Here is an 18,131-nt window from a genome sequence, read left to right on the forward strand (position 1 = left end):
AACCATCAAACATATGGAAAATACCTAGTTGCTGATTTGCCCTATTCAGGACTCTATTGATTAAAACTGGTTATGGAATTGAATGTTAGTAAACATTAACCATGTTGAAAGTGCCAAGCTCTTGATAGGTGAAATCAGATATAGACCCATATGGTACTTACCTGAGAATGACATTCAAACTCAAGACAAAGATGTGAAGAAGCTTGGAAAAGAATGATGCTGTCACTCATTCCATGTCAGGTACTTTTGGAAATCGTGTCTGACCCTATGTCTGGCTCTTCTCTCCCTCTCACTTCTCCACCCTAATATTTTTAAGCAACCTAACACCATGGGGCATCCACAAAAGAACTGGGGGAAGAGATATAGACCTTTAAGTACCTGCCATTTAAGTGTAAATTGTTATTATGAGCCTCAGGTATGTTTTTACAATACCAGCTGGTGGAGAGACAGAGCCAAGATGGCGGAGAAAAGGCAGCGACTCCCTTGAGCTCTCCCCAAAACCCTTCTGAACACCTTTAAATAATGCCCTAAAACAATTCCTGGAGCAGCAAAATCACAAAAGAACTGGGTGAAGTAATTTTCTAGCCAAAAACAGCTTAGAAGGCTGGTAAGAAAGGTCTGTCACATCTGCGTGAGAGTGGAGCACATATTTTCAGACTTTTTCAATACATTACACTTTTTTCTCTTTTTTTCTTTAAAAAAAAAAGCATTTGTTATAATGGCAGGGCCCTCTGTGAGTGGGGGCAGTGGGGAGAATTCTTAAGGTATAAAAATATCACTACTTGTATCATTCATGGTCTTTATTTGCCAGCAGAATGTAAACTTGTCCAAATCTGTTATTTCTTGATATGCTGCAACCTTAAGCTCCTGCCTCAGAACACTGGAAACTCTTTCTTACTTTAACATCTTTGAACCCCCAAAATTTTAGTTCCTGGTCCCAGGGACAGCTTCCCATGGGGTCCTCTGGTGGTTTACTCAGCTCCATTGTCCTTCCCCCTACTCTACAGTCTTCCCTAAGGACGGTAAAATTTCTGCCTGCACACCAGCATGCCTTGTTACGTTGATTTAGCATCTTTCAGAAGCTTCCCAGTAGACGGTATACAGGTATGTAGCTTATAGTTCATCTGTTTATTAAGGACTTTGTATACAAAACAGGATAAGGGAATGGTATGGTTTCAGCATGCTCTATTCCTTCTTAGCAAAAAGGAAATGACATCCACAACTAAGCAATGCAGTAAAATAAATCCATAGTAGCTTGACTACGTATTATTATAATAAATATTGTTTGTCCCTCATTTTCAAAAGGGACCAATGACATCGTGAGTGATGTTTTAACTTGGGATATAAAGTGTTATCCAAGGTCAAAGGTTGGGAAAGACCAAATTCAAAGCCAGAGAAATCAAAGAGTTGCTACCAAAAAATATTTTCTTGAAATTAAAATTTCTCAAGGAGTCCCATAACTTTAAAAAAATAAATAGTGCTTAAGCCACAAGAGCTTTAAGACCCTAACCATAACAATGAAAGTGCTTTTTCTATAAAGAATTCCAGACTGGGATGCCAAGTATCTCTGCCTCTTCACATGGAAGAAATTAGGAATTAGGGCAAGAAAAATGACCTAATCCAACACCTTGATGATATAACTTCAAAACTATTAGTGGTATCTTTCCCCTAACCAGTGGCAGAAAGTGAGGTTTTAGAAGATCTAGATTTTTCCCATCCATCTTTGTATTTCCTCCAGCAGTTCATTCTCAGTTGCCTATATTATAGTTACTTGCTATTTCATTTATGTCCTCCTATGCTAGTAAGAGAAGATGGGAGATTTTTCTACCTCATTCACTGTTGCGAGTATTGTCTCCCCTGTTAGAATGTGTGGTTCCTTGAAAGCAAGGACTGGTTTCCTTTTCTATCTGGATCGCCAGTTCATAGCACCAAGTGCTTCACTGATTCATATTGGGGCAAAGTCACATCTGCATGCAAATCTAATGGGTCAGGTGATACAATCAAATGCTATCAATATTAGCTTCTGGGAACAAGAACAGCACACAGGCTTTCACTGTTATAATAAGCAGATCTCCAAAACTCACTAGCTACGTAAAGAAAAGTCACTAGATATTTCAGCCTCAGTTTCCTCACACGTAAAAATGGAAATAACAGATAACAGTACCTATTACATCATAGGGTTGTTTGAAGATCAAATGAGAATATGAATATTTTTTACGTTACATGTTTTGATAATTTCTGAATTCATAATTAGAGAATTTGTAAATTCTCTATATTTTTAGAACAATTAACCACAATATTAATACTTCCTAAATCCAGACTTAGTAACCACTAAGCTAAATTATCTTGCTCAAGTGTGTGTAAAGTGTTATATAAATGCCAGCTATTATGTAGGGATTACATGCTTTAAGATTTACAAAATGCAATCTCTCTCTATATACGTACATAATCTCCTTTGAGTAACAGAATCTTATTCAGTAATCAAAATCTCTACGATTATTGATGCGGTCCCCATTTTTTTTTAATAGGACAACAGACACAGAGCAATGAATTATTTGTTCATATTCACAATATGGTTTTTTTCCTGTTTTCAGTAGGAAAAAAGGATACTAAATTTTTAGTGTCATTCTAGAGTGTTTTGGCTCTGCAACCAGCTATAGAATTAACAATTCACGGAGAGGATGCCCAAATACTCCAGAAGTGCTGAGAACACATGACTTTTTATTTGCTTTTATATATAAGCTGCATCTTTCAGCCATTTATTTGTGTAAATTATGAATAACACCAAAACAATTTTTTAAACTACATTTTTGATCAAATAAATTTAACAAGCCACCCTTAAAAGAAATATTTATTGTATTTAAAATAAGTTACAACTGAGGGGACATAAAAAGGGACTTCAAAGATGCTAGCCTTATAGTTTGAGAAAATAAAAAAGGTTGCCAAGGTTTTTAAACAAAAGGACACAAACAGTAAACAGGATGAAGTGCAATTACACAGCTTTCCACAAATTGTTTCATATGCTGTGCAAAGGAAATATTGAAAAAAGATACTTTAAAGCTGTACTTTAATGCTATTTGTTTTCTAGTCTTAGAGACAAGAAAAATAATTTGTAAAACTAAGAAAAAATAAAATACAACCAAAACCTATGTAACAAGTGAGAGTGCAATATGACATAGTGGCAATATTCAAACAATTCCCTTGAGACTACACTGTGTATTTGTGCTTACTTACTAATACAACTCAATAAATTAGAGCTATGATTGTAATACAATACATGCCTGCAAAATTTTCTAAGTGTATTTTTACAACATTTACCCAAAGCCCAATGAATGCATTAGAATAGGGGCTTTCAGTCTTGCAAATAAGTGGATAGAATGCTTATTTCTTAAACAACACAGTGGCAAGTACCCTTTTGGAAGGAAAACTTCATTTTTTAATGCTTTTCCTATACTTTCCATTATAGTAAAAGTATCTACTGTACTACTCTGTGCTCTTAAATCTTGATTCTTTCAAGCCAATTTGCTTTAACATGAGCTTAAGCAATGCTGTCATATAATCTTATAGAGTGTAAAAAGAAAAGCACAATACGCAGACTATTTTACTTGCATTTGCTAAGAATTATGTTGCCAAGTTCTTCTGTGGTCATTTTACTTCAACCACATTAAACCTAAGCTAAATAGTTGTACACTATCCCACTTCAGAGCCTTGCAATTCAGAAACATTTTTTCTTTAAAAGTTATTTCCAAATTCGTCCTTTGGGTATTTAAAAATCTTCATATAAATTTATGTTCCACTTTAATGCAAGCAAGCATTAAAAAGAAAAAAACCAAAACATGCTCATTTTCTCCTTCAAAACAAATACAATTTATCAAAATGCTCTTCCTACCAAATGGGTCAGTGCTGATTTCAGATATTCACTGACTTATTTCTGCACATCTTCGGTAGTTAGAAACAGCACACACAAGAATAGCCAATACGTTCTAAAGTGACATGATGCAACCTTGCTCAGAGAGCACCAATCAAGCCTTAAGTGTGCAAGAATAAAAAATGGATATTTTCCACCCTCTATAATATATACATCCATATATGTACATATTCACAATCTATTCAATGAAATAAAGGGTAGAAACTACATCAAAGTATTTTTTAAACTGGCATAAAAGGAAAATAATTTGACAACATTTAATGTACAATCCACTAGCAAAAAGTAAATCAAATTGGGAGAGAAATTTTTATACATAAAGAATATAACAAAATGATTTTTGATGCAAGTAGTGATTTATCCCCATAATTCTTCTGTTCGTCCAAATTTGTAGATGAGGGTACTATAAAAATATGAAAAACAGTTATACATGGTGAGAAAAACTTGGAACTCCTTGTACTTTACAACATATGTATTTAAGTTCAATTTTGGAACTGCTAAAATTAAGTAGCACAGCTACATATCCTGAACTAGAAGTGTCTGAAATTCTTTGAATATTATTCTTAAAGCACAAACACATTATAATATTCTAAAATCTAAAAGTAGAGAATTTTTCAGTCATTATTTCTTTCAGATTCAACCCTATCCAAAAAACTGGAGCTTAGGCTTTCTTGTTATTAAAAATAACAACTTGCATTAATATACTATTTTGTAACTTACAGTTAAGCGCTTTCCTCTAAACAACTCTGTGACATTAAAATTATTTAGACACCAACAACTTCAATTACATGAATGCCTCACCCTGGTGTCTCATCAGATCATTAACTTAGCTCTTTATTCTACTCTTTCAATCCCTGCTACTTGAAACTGCTGATATTTATATTCGACTCTCAACTAAAATATATTAAACAAAAATTCTAAAACTACAGTTACCATTCCAGGTACTAGTCAATATTATAAAAGCATATTCTTGGTCCTAAATTATAACATATTTAAACTGGTAACAACAGAAAGCTGCTTGAGAGGAAGGAGTTTTGTTATTCGAATTTGTATTTGTCAGGCCTACTATACAGGAGGTACTTAAGTGCCTACTGATTAACTAATTGGTGAGAGGGGAAAGGGACAAAGGACAGTTTCAGCTGATAAAAGGAAAAAAATCAAAGATCTGAGTGGGACTTTGAATCAACCACAGTGATAACTTAAAAACACCAGGGGTGATTGTTTTTTAAAAATAGGTCACAAGACCTGTGTGATCATCAACTTATAAAAATAACTGATAATTATAAGATTTCATGTACCTGGTATAAAATAATTGAATCTATCAAGTCACACTGGCATTTTTTAAGTGACAAGTTCACACAGGTTGGGAAGACCTTGTGCTGCCCAAAGATCTACACTCATAAACTTCAGGAGTCACCTTCAGAGTTGTTATTTATCTAAATTATGATCATCAAACCTTACCTTTCATATCCTGTTAGATTTAATCTGGCTATCAACAAAAGCCCTCTGAAATATAGGTATTAATTTACTGATACTAAAGTTTTGTTAAGTTCTTGACTTGGGGTCCATAAACTTCTTTGTTGTTTCTTTTTAAGTATTTTGATCACTGTATTTCAATAGAATTCGTTTCCTTTATCTTACATCTTTTATTTTATGCATTTAAAAAACATATTTCTGAGAAGGGTCTAAGAGAGAGGTTCCCAAACTTATTTGGCCTACCACCCCCTTTCAAAAAAAAAAAAACCTACTCAGTGCCCCCCTGTAAATCTTTAACCCTTTACCTTTTTTTTGGTTGAAATTTTCATCATTTCAAAAAAACAAACATAAATTATTTTTTAAATGGCACATCTTGTAAATTTGTGGGGTTTTTCCTGAATTGAAATCTTCACGATGCAATACTGCATTGTGTAACCAAATGGTTACAAGTCATTATAGGCACATATTCCTGCAGATGCACGCTGGACTTTCCAATGCTGTGCCACACACTTGCCTGTCAACACTTACTTGTTAAGACCTGTCAGCTGACTTGACCACTAATCATTTATAACTTGTATTTTGTGTGTTTATTTGGAAAATAATGTAATCACTATGACTTTAACTTATACAACAGATGAAACATGTACAAATAGTTTTTCAAAATTTTCTTATCTTCTCTTCTTTCCTTATGCTTCCACTGCCCCCTTACTTTTACTCAACGCCCCCCAATTGCACCCAAGGGTAATACCACCTTCACTACTCTCCTGCATCAGCACCCCCATCCTAGCACCCTCTGGTATCACCCGCTTTGAGAACTTCTGAAGACACAAAAAAATTTAAGAACTCCTAAAGATTGGAGGGGTTGCTGGGAAGGTAGGAATTGTTAACTTGTTAAGAGTACTTACCTTCAGATTCCTAAGACAAACATTACCTAGGGAAATTTTGTCTTTTTTCCTTATTTTCAACTAGATTAAGCCAAACTTTCTAGTCCATAAAATATTTCATGGAGAAATGTCTCCATCGTGTGGCCTTTTATCATATGACATCTAAAGGTGATTATTGCCATGTGCTTTTTGCATTTACCCCACATTTAAAGAACTAAGCCCCAACCAGTTAACAATTTGTTATAATTTTATACCAAAGTGTTACTCTTGGTACACTATTAGAATTTACACTCCTACAGCTTTTTTATTGAAAAGATACAATACATAATTGTATCATTCTTTTAATAATATACTTATAAATAGAATGGAAAAGTGGTTAACTTACCTAAAAAATATAAGTGCATTTTGAAAAAATACAGCTAGTCCTGGATAAACATTAGTATCTGAAAGAATTAAAAATATATGTCAAAAAAAACTGGCATCAACATATTCAGTAACAAAGAATATCAGTGCTAACCACAAACAACACATGTAACATACCAAGAAATAAGAGCAGTTACCAAAGTAACCAAAAAGATACAATTTCACTGAACTACCTGAATTTTTAAAACATTTATTTACCTTACATAAATAATATTTATAGATTCTTTAGTCTAAAAATGGATTTTCCACTTAAGAAAAAAAGAGGAAAAGCCACAATTCTTAACCTATATAAGCCATGACTAAAACAGAGAAGTTAACATATCACCCAGAGCACTGGTTAGGTCATATGCGGGCCAAGCACACCTAGAGGCACTCAAGCATTCATTTGTAAGGGGTTCACTAATCCAAAAGCACATCAAACACTTTCATTCTGTTATTATTTTCACGAAACAATGGCTACACTGATGTTAGAAAGGGGGAGGGGGAGAAGTTTCTCATCCTCAACGATTGGGAACCAATGACCTAAGGCGAAAACAGACAAGCTTTTTAATTTATTGCTTATTCAGCACAACTGTCATGGTATCGGTTGCTACAAAAGCAGGAGGCACACACATGTACTCCTCTTGTTGCCCAAGATCAGCATGGAAACATGGAACACTGTCAAAAACAAAAGTGGCTGAAAACTTTTAATAGACTGTCAACAGTTCTGTTACTGGGCTTTTCTACAAGACTTCTGGAATACTATTATATATTGTCAATAAATAGGGTAGAACGAGGAATAAATCTTCACCTAACCCACTCAAAATTCAAGTTTATTCCTGTATCTCAGAAAACAATAAAGATCAAGGAAGTGAACAAAAAGGCAGAATCTATGCACTAAGACTCACACTCTCACAAACGAGTCCTTTAGGGGCAGCTAGGTGGCACAGTGAGTACAGCACAGGACCTGAGTTCAAATCCAGCCTCAGACACTTGATACATTTACTAGCTGTATGACCTTGGGCAAGTCACTTAACCCCAATTGCCCTGCCTTCCCCCCTGCAAAAAAAAAAAAAAAAAAAAGGAAAAGTCCTTTGGCCCGTTTACTCTTACTTTAGACTTAATTTTAACAAATACAGTTATCTGGTTTCCTAGCCCAAAATAGATTGAAGAAGAAAACAGAAAAGGTTAGAGAAAAAAAATACTACAGGGAATAGTAATGAATACTTCTGTCAGAAGCAATGGATGAAGTTGGACCCCCAGGAAGAGCAAAATTATAAACCGACATAAAAACTCAAAAATGGCAGGAGTTTGAAGCCATTTAGTGCAGGGTTAAAACAACTTTGCACACTTCAACAGGCTCTCAAAATCATTAACGGACATTTGGTGAGGAATGGGTCATTAAGAATAGATTCAATTACGTTAGGTAAATTCTTTTTTCAAGGAAGGGAGTAAGTTAATACACTTTAAAAGGGAATTCCATTCCAAAATAGCTGAAATTGTAAAAATTTTGGAGGGACAAATGATAAAGATCCAGCTACATATGGATAACAGTTATCCAGAATGACTTGGCAGAACCTCAGAGCAGGAACAGAATGCAGCGGCCAAATAAATCTACCAGAACTGGAATCCCTGCACAACACTCCTGACAAATGGTAATCCTCTTTGAATCCACTGTATCAAGATGTCCAATCTTACTCTCTGCAACTTACTCATCCTAGTTCTGAGGACAAACATTTTTATTTTTTATTTCTGGAGACTGGGTCTCTTTATCTCACCCAGGCAGCAGCTACTCACAGCCTTGATCCCACTAATCAGCACAGAAATTCTGACTTGTTCCACTTCCAATCTGGGCTGGTTAGACCCTGTTTAGGCAGCCTGGGATGGAGGGACAGACACAGACCCCCTACCTTCCAGGGACCCACCACACTGGTGCTAAACCACGGTGCAGACACCTGATTGCCTTTGGCTCTACATCCTAAGCTTAAGAGATCCACTCCACTCCACTCACCTCAGCCCCACCAGGAGCAGGAGATAGTTGTGTACCACCAAAATAGCTGAGAACAAATCTAAACCTTTTTCCACATGAGAGACCGTTAGATACTTGAAAACAGTTATTACCGGTTCCCTCTAAGTCTTCTGTTCTTTATTTCGTTCAGACAATCTCACATAGCATGATCTCCAGTTCCCTCGCCACCCTGGTCTCACTCAGCTTACCAGCAGATAGGATATAGTGCTGAGCCTGGAGTCAGAAGACAAGTTCAGATCCAGTCTCAGACATTTACTGTGTGACACTGGGCAAGTCATTTAAACTGTAAGTCTGCCTCAGTTTCCTCATGTTTAAAACGGCACTTACTTCTCAGAATTGTTGTGAGGATGAAATGAAATCATATTTGTAAAGTACTTAGCCCAGTGCTAAGGCATCACAGGCACTTAATGCATTCTCCCACTCTCCCTTCCTTCTTCCCTCCATACCCATTCTAATTCCTCAATGGTCCTTCTTCCCAATATAGCACTCAGAATTGAACACAATATTCTAGGGCAGAGTACAAGAGAAATACCATCTCCTTTGTTCTGAACTCATTCTCTGAGGGTTCCAAAGTGAAATAAACTTATTATGCATCATTGTTCAGTGTCATTAAGTACCAAGAACAATTTGTTGGCTTGTTGATTGGGAAAACAAGAGAAGAGAATGGTAGGAATGGTAGATTAAGATCTAATTTCATGAGCAGTATCACACAAGTTCATAGATTTAGAACTAAAAGGGAACTTAAAAGGCCACTGGGTTCAACCCCCCTCATTTTACAGATGAAGAAACTGAGGTTACACAGCTAGTGTAAGATTTGAACTCAGGTCTGCCTGACTCCAAGCCCAGTAATCTATCCATTATACCATTAGAAAATTGCAATCAAGATTTTTGTAGAAAAGTAATTTTGAAACTATTTTCATGGATGTCACAGGATGAAGAAACCAATTAAATTCTTAGTAGGCTTCAAATACAGCAAACTGAAGTCAAGAATACCAACTAATCCATTATTTACTAAAACCTCCACAGTAAAATGTTATACAACACCACAGAAATGTCCCCTAACAAAAATTATATTCATTCTACAAAGGTAAGTACAAAATAAGTACTGTATTAGTAATGTCCATGAGCTCAATGACAACCAGGATTTTACCCAACATGTATAATTTCTTTATATTCAACTTTCATCCAATAAGCTAACTCACTTTATTAACATCATTACTTCACCAAACCCAGAAGTAGACAAAAAAAGCAAGAGAATTTTATTAGTATCGTGTTAAATGTAATATTCACTTAAAAAAAAAATCTGTGCTTAAAGGGATTCATTGTTTCATATACAATGTTATATTCTGTTCCTTGTATACTAAAATGTTCACATTTGCTTCAGTTTCTTAAGTTCATAATAAAATCTCCTAATAAGCAAAAGGAGACATATTTTTGGACCTGACTACTATAGGAATTTGTTTTGTCTGACTATGCTTATTTATTGTTATGAAAAGATTTTTTTTTCTTTTTTCTTTTCCAGTGAAGAAGGTGGGAGGGAGAAAAAATAAGGGCTTGGCAACTGAAAAAAAAAAAAGCCCCTTAATGTTAGAAAAGATTGTTCTACATACCCTTTAGGAATCATACAGCATCTTTCCTATTTCAGACAGAGAAACTGAGACAAAATTTAGTGCCTTCCTCAAAGGAACTAGAACTTGTAAAAACAATCCAATTTCTAAAAATAATCAAACTAAGAGTTTTTAAACTTAAGTAGATATTTCCCTTCACACTAAATTTAAAACAAATTTTATATTACGTGGTTAACAAATTAAGCCAAACTAAAGTTGATTACATTAACATTTATTTAAAAAAGAAAAACTAACTAGGAAGGAATGAACTTACTTTGAGTAACATATGCACCAAAAAGAATCCACATTGAAGCAATAAGCGAACCAAACATCAACATGAAACCAATGAAAAGCCAAACTCGAGCACCTGTAAAGATGACAGGATTTGTCATTTTGTTTATTTTCATGTTTCTTCTAGGATCTTGGAAATAACACACACCTGATACCACTTCAGCAATCCCAAACTCCGCTTTTCAGTATCATCACCTACTATTGTACACAGCTGAGAACTGTAAAAATACATAAGCTCTCTGGCCAGCTCAAATAGCTGTCACAAAACCATTATCTGATTTCCAGGATATTAAAAATTAAAAGTAATAAATTAAATTGGGGATCAGAAACTGCTTGTAGGGTAGGCATGATTATAGCCAAGGAGGAGGCAGAAAATTTTTTAAAAGTACAGCAGATAGAGTCTATTTAGTGTAAGCATAAACTAGCTCTATATACCTCTCCAGGCCATGAAAGATGCCACCTAGTACAATAGCTGAAAGTGACATTAATGACCCTGAGTCATGAAGAAAAGGTGACAAAGTGATACATTCTCATGAAGAATTAGATTCTCTTCAAAACTGTGTTTCAGCTTTGCTGCTTACAAATGCCAAACTTCCAGCCTTCTAGAAAACTGAACTATCCCAAATGACACTCCCTAACAATCAAGAAGACTTAAGTTCAGACAATCATCAGGGTGATCCTGGGCAAGCCACTTCCCCCGAGCCCCAGCTTCCTCAACTATAAGGTGGAGATCACAAGATCACAGGCTTATAGTAAGAATCAAGAGATTATGCAAGACAGGAGCTTTGCAAACTTTAAAGCACCATACAAATGTTAACTATTATAGCAGCTGAGGTTTTATCACTGGAACAAAGTGCCAATCAAATGTATCATCATCATCATCATCATCATCATCACATACAACTATTAGTAACCCTGTAAAGGAGACTAGTAAAAGAGATATTATTTCTTAATTTACAAATGAATAAGCTAATGGTCAGTGGTTAAATGAATTGCCAAGGGCACAGCCCATGTCAAAGACATAACTTGAACTGATGTGTTCTGATTTCAAAGGAAAGTTTCTGCCACTGAAACACAATGCTGACTTCCCAGCAGCTTCCGCCGTCCTTTCTTAGATATTAGCTTAAGCAAAGAAGGAACATTAGGAAAGCTGAAAGTTTAGGGCCTGCTGATCCCCCTACCCTTGTGCCTCCTTGACACCAGATTCCTTCATCATTCCCATGGGAATCAGATTAGACAGTACCTCTCTTTTTGTCTTCCTTTATTCAGATTTAAACAGAGAAGCTAAGCTTTTTAGAGCTCTTTTGTCCTACCAGGGAAAAAAAAAACCTACAGTGCTGATTAGGCAGCTGAAACAACGCTGAATAAAATTCAAGCAAATGCAAACAAATTTTCAAAATATCTCATCCTTCCCTTTCTACCTCAAATTTCTCAAAAACCCCACATCAGAAAAGTAGAAAGAACAAAAAAAATTTTAAAAATAAATAAATGCCCAACTACCAAGACACTTCAACAATACTGTAATTCTATTGATGGTATTCTCTCAATTGATGTAACTCTTGAGTGCTCTTATAGTTCTTATGTTCAAGAGTGACTGAGGTCAAAAAGTCCCTCACCCTGTGACCAATCCAATAATGAGCCTCTCGGTTCAGCCAAGTTGTATTACAAATGACAGATATTTATTTGGTCCATCAGCAAACTAAGCCTTCATAGCTTGGTAGATCCTTCCACAGCCTTCAGAAACCTAGGGTGATTTCCACACTGTGATGAGGCATCACAGTAAAGCTTCAGAAGATCCCCCAAAGTAAGCCATGTCAAATTAAAAACAATAAAACTTAAGAGCATAAGTGAAAAAAAGAATCAGCCTAATTCAATCAGCCTAGGGTATTCAAAGATAACAGAGAGGCTGGACATTTGCTCAATTTAAACCACATCCCTTTCAAAAACTGGGAATATGATTATTGTTCACTACAATGAAATTCCACTATGATGAAAGCATCAGATCCCTAGAAAAGTTTGTTATATAAAAGGTTAATGTGGGTTAAAAAATAGTATTACTGAGTGAAAATGTAGATGTTTGCCCAAACAATCAATCAACAAGTACCTATCAAGCACCTATTATCTGGCAGGCACTGTGCTCAGTACTACACAGATACAGAGACAAAAATGAAATAGTCATTGCCTTCATGAGTCTTCTATTCTAACGGAGGAGATTAAAGTGTGAGTACGTATGTGTGTATATGCATGTATACAAAAAGTAACTGGCAGGTGGAAGAGAATTAGCATCTGGAAGGAAAGGCTTCATATGGAAGGTGGCATTTGAGCTGAGTTTTGAAGAAAACAAGGGATTCTAAAGAGACGTAAGTGAGGAAAGAGTCCACTCCAGGCACAGGGGATACCAGTGCAAAGTTATGGGGGCTGGAGAGAAAATGCTATTTGTGAAAAATATCAAGAAGGTTGGACTAAGCTGGGCATGCAGGCTGGGAAGTTGTGTTACAACCAAAAAATGCAGAGTAAAAAATACACCATTAGCACCACAGACAAGATGGCTTGAATGTGCCATTCACTGCTCTCTCTATATATATTATCAAAGCTTTTGGATAATTCACTCAGTTGATTAAAAAAACTTATAGGCTCAATCTTCAAATACGCTAGTTACCAAACTCAGCTAAACAACCTACTCATGATGGTCACAAAGAGCAAAATAAGAAGATGAACACAAAAATCCGCCATCACTCCTAGAAAAGTAAATCAAAGCCTGAGTCCTACAATTTAGTGTATCATATACACAGGACAGCTGTGTATATATTTCTCAAAAAAAAAAAATTTATCTTTCTAAAGTATTCAACCTAAGGCAAGACTGTAAAAAGCTTATGTAAAGATGTATTTTGGGACCCCATTATTAGTTCTGCACGAAGGAATTGGAGTTTAAGGCATATTTTGCCAGTTTTTATTAATTTATAGTATACCCAAGAGCTACCCAAAATTAATTTTACCTACCTGTTCTTCCTAAACAGCCACTTTCATAGCTATCACCTCTCACTTGTGCATTTGACACAGCATTTATCCTAGAATACACACATACACAAAAAAGCCATATGATCAAATGTTTCTATTTTTTAAAATAAATTATCTTCAAATTGTACATCTTACTTTAATAACTGACCTGCTGTTGAACAACAAAACAAATAGGCAAGTGAATGCACGTTTTTGAAACCACAAAGAAAATGGAAAAACTGCTTTAATCTTATTCCTAAAGGACACTCAGAATATACACACCTTTCTTAAATTTTTATCTACTGCATGTTGTTATGTCATGAATCAGGACTCAACTTCCCTATATCAGTCTTTTTTTTTTTCATTATGCCAAGGCCACCATCACTACCTCAGAGTTCCCTTTGGGTATTAAAAGCAAAGATTTTTCTGAATAATTTCTGGGCTTCAGGAAGAAATTTGGACAGTAATTTTACAGTAAAAAAATTTTAGAACTTGGAAACATGTATAATAACAGGCCCATTTTATTCAGCTCTAAGGGTAACTTTTTTTCCTACTTAAGTTAGAACAAAGTTGAGGATCTAATGCTAAATACTAGCAAAAATTCCTTTTAATTTCTTTGGTTATAACTTCTTTTTGGAACATTTTATAGTCTGAATGTTTATCAATTTATAACATTAAAAAGCAAGCCAGTATTAAAAGAAAAATATAATCTCATCTTTTAGAATTACCTTCATACTTACATGAAGAAAGCTAATGTGGAAAACACTCCACATGTATGAAATGCATGGTTCATTTGTTCTGGTTTAGGATATACCACTGCTGCATCAATCATTATCCACCAACCTGTAAAAAACTTTAAAAAACAGCAAACAATGCTTAGCTATTAAACCCTGAGAGTATTCCTAATATCCCCAGGCCTAGAATTTATGCCCAATGAATACAAGGACTTAATTTAAGTTTTCCTATTTCCTCCCCCTCCCTTCTAGCCTAGCATAATGCACTGGGATTCAGTGTACTGATAAACTTTTTACATCTCTTTTATTAAGATATTTCTACTTTAGATCTTTGGTATAGATAAGCAAAACATAAATTTTTATATTTATAGTATGTGCTACATATATATATATTTTTTACTGGATTTGTGATTTCATCAACATAAAAATTGTCCATGCAAAATTGGTACCTTTTCACCAACTTAACCTCTTATAGGATCCTACAGCCAATGTGTCAGAGGCAGATCTTGAACCTAGGCCTTCCTGACTCTGAAAACTCTCAAAACACTACATTATGCTGCCTCTCATGCTGCCTACATACAGCCTCAAAAAGTTTCAAACACATGTAGTATAGCTATAAGGATATTAGGGAAGGGATTAAAAAAAATCATCAGTACAGCTTCAACTCTCTTGTTAATTTAAATATATCTCTCTCTTCCCCTTCTTTATTACATTCTGCCATTTCTCCCCAGCATACAAAAACTAAAGGGGGACAGACATATTCCATAACAAGAGAAGTCTGTACACAGTGCACTCATGTCTTTGGAGTGGTACTGCTGCCTTACACTACCTTACATTCCTGACTGTGGTCCATTATCTGTACAATCGATAACAAATATTGCTTACAAAATATCACAAAATATTTAGAATTTCTTTTAGCAAAAAACCACTAGCCTATTTTACAAGTTTTTCCATCAAAAGAAACTTTATTAAAAAATAATGAACTATGCATATTATGTGACCAAATGATCTTGAAAATAAGTCTTTTAGCAGCGACCATTTTTTTAACACTTGGTGTAGTCAGAATTTAATTATACCACAACTACTTAAAAATCTTTTAAATTCTTATTCAATTCTTACAGATTTTAATGAGGTTTTCTGAATAAAGTTTGTTTCCATCTTGTTCTAAGTGCCATAATAATTTCTAAAACTAAATGATATTGGTGATTTCTGTTGTAGGATGATAGTTCTAAACACCTGTGATATAATATAAAACATGCAATCTGTAACTATCAAAGGACCTGAAAACAAGATATAGAATTAACGTTCCCCCTAAAATGAGTAAGAATGAGGCTCTCATGGATAAAATTCTAATCAACAGTATTAGCTACTATGTATCAGTACTATGATAAATACTGGGGAGACAAATACAAAAGTGAAGCACAGTCTGCCCTCAAGGAGCTTACATTCTACTGATATTCTAACGATGCTTGATAATTTACTTTGATGAGGAAGAAAAGACATATTTATCTAAAAAGAAAAAATATAGTTCACCAGTGTAGATTGATTTGAGACATATGAAAAGCTGAAAAGGGCATAGTTGTTGAAGAAGACTACAAACATGATATATTTATGTAAGAATCACCATTAGCATCAAGAAAGTGAATTCTCAATATGAAACAGACCTTGACGAAAACCAAGCAACATAAAGAACTTGTGTGGAATGGATGGGAGGATGATAATCAAAAGCAGAAAAAGATACAATTATTTAATTTTTCCACTGTTTTCCTTACTAAGCAAAATTAACTTTTCATCAGGAAGGAAAGAACAAAAATTTTTAAAAGGAAACGAATACCTTAGGTAAATAAGGACAGAGTAAGAAAGAACTTAAAGAGTTGCCATCCTTAAAGAGTTCAACTGTAGCATTTGGAAGAGGCACACTAGAACCTGACACAGTAACATGTCCTAATAAAAAGGGGTAAAGAAGATAGATATTTCAAACCATAGGCAGGTGAGCTTGATGTCAATTACTGGTAACATTCTGAAATAAATTATTAGTATTAAAATGAAGGAGCAGTTTGTGAGTACTTAGAAGGAAAGTGATCATTAAAAGTCTGAAACAAGAACAAAGTCATGCAAATCTTGTCCCCAGAGAAGAAATAAGTTAATGAAGCTGTCTCCTTTAACTGGAAGGTTGGGAACTATGAGCAGAAAATATCACATAAACCCACCAGACTCTGTAAATATTTTTCCCCACCTTGGTTAGTAGAGAAGGCTCATGGGAAATGGAGGTATATCAAGAAATTACTGATATGCCTTGTATTCCCTTGATGGATAGGTCAAGGAAATACCAAAGACATGGTTAACCTAGATTTCAGTAAATCATTGGAGCACACAACAATTTAGTACTGATTAATGAATGAATGTCAACATACACGTGGGGTTCTTAAAGTGTAAGCATCCTAGGACTCTTGACATTGACCCTGTTCTATTTTGTACATTCCAATCATTTGGATGATTAAAATAGCACATTTATAAAATTTACATACAATACAAAGTTGAGATTAAAAAAACTAATACGTTAAATAAAGGAATAAGCATAAAAAGATTTTTCAAAGGCTAGAATAATAAATTTAATAGGAATAATGTAAAGTCCTACACTTAGGTCAAAAATAATAATCTACTGGTCAAACACCAAATGAAGGGAACATGAATAGAAAGCAGTTTGTGTGAAAAAGGCATCTAATAACATAAAATGTTATATTTGTCATCAGTGTGGTTTGGTATCAATGTGATCCTGAGTTATATTAATTTAAATAGTGACAACCTATATTGAGTAAGAGGAAGATAACCACCAGGTTGATGAGGAGATTCAAAATCATGCCATATAAAGACTGGTTCCAAATGCCTACTGGACATCTCATACTGGATGTCCCATAGAAATCTTAAGCTCAACCTGTCCAAAACTAAACACATGATCTTTTCCCCCCCCCAAAAAAAAAAAAAAAAGGTTTTTTCCACTGCTCTACTGAGGGCCATGCTGAGGGCACTACTGTCCTCCCAGTCACCCAGACTCATAACCTAGGGTCAACTTCAAACTCTGTTCTCACCCCTATATCCAATTTATTGCCAAGTCTTGTTGATTACACCTTCACGACATGTCTATTTTTCCACCTCTCTTCTGACATTGCCACCATACTGGTATAGCCCCTCATCATCTAATGCCTATGCTACTGCACTAGCCTGCTGGCTGGTCTCCTTGCTTCAAGTCTCTCTCCACTCCAGTTCACCTCTTAGCTTAGCTATCCAAGTGATCTTCTAAAGCTCAGGTCTGACAACTGACACGGTCAACAACTCCCACCCTCCATTCAAAAATCTTCAGTGGCTCCCTATTACCTCCAATATCAACTATAAAATCCTAAAACTCATAACTTGACCCCTCCCTTTCTACCTTCCATTCTTCTTAAACTTTACTCCCCTCCATGTACTTTATGATCCAATGACACTGACTTCTTTGCTGTTCTTCACTTGCCAAAAATTCTCTCCCTCACTGACTGGGGAACAGGGCAACCAGAATATACGCTATCTTGGAGTGGGGGGGGGAGGGTAGAAATGGGGAGAAAATTTGTAATTCAAACTCTTGTGAAAATCAATGCTGAAAACTAAATATATTAAATAAATTTAAAAAAAAAAAAGAAATTCTCTCCCTCCTCATTTCAAACTTCTGGCTTCCCTAACTTTCTTCAAATCTCAGCTAAAGTCCCACTTTCTTTATGCAAGAAGACCTGCCCAACCCCCTTAATGTTA

The 18,131-nt window shown here is 35.2% G+C and overlaps 1 protein-coding gene across 7 annotated transcripts in view; it reads right to left on the reverse strand.

The window, feature by feature from the left end:
- Positions 1 to 2,724: 2,724 nt before the first annotated feature.
- The window catches only part of TMEM50B (transmembrane protein 50B), a 29,793-nt gene continuing 14,386 nt past the window's right edge, over positions 2,725 to 18,131 (reverse strand). For 6 of the 7 annotated variants that reach the window (XM_036745156.1, XM_036745155.1, XM_036745158.1 and 3 more), the window contains exons 3-7: positions 14,352 to 14,464; positions 13,615 to 13,682; positions 10,598 to 10,690; positions 6,671 to 6,728; positions 2,725 to 4,328 (exon numbers count right to left, since the gene is read on the reverse strand). In XM_036745156.1, the coding sequence (XP_036601051.1) occupies positions 4,283 to 4,328; positions 6,671 to 6,728; positions 10,598 to 10,690; positions 13,615 to 13,682; positions 14,352 to 14,464 (378 nt within the window). In that variant the 3' untranslated portion in view covers positions 2,725 to 4,282. The remainder of the gene's footprint in view (positions 4,329 to 6,670; positions 6,729 to 10,597; positions 10,691 to 13,614; positions 13,683 to 14,351; positions 14,465 to 18,131) is intronic. The other variant, XM_036745161.1, reaches the window with a different exon arrangement.

The sequence above is a fragment of the Trichosurus vulpecula genome, chromosome 2 (genome assembly GCF_011100635.1).
Source record: "Trichosurus vulpecula isolate mTriVul1 chromosome 2, mTriVul1.pri, whole genome shotgun sequence".
NCBI lineage: Eukaryota > Metazoa > Chordata > Mammalia > Diprotodontia > Phalangeridae > Trichosurus > Trichosurus vulpecula.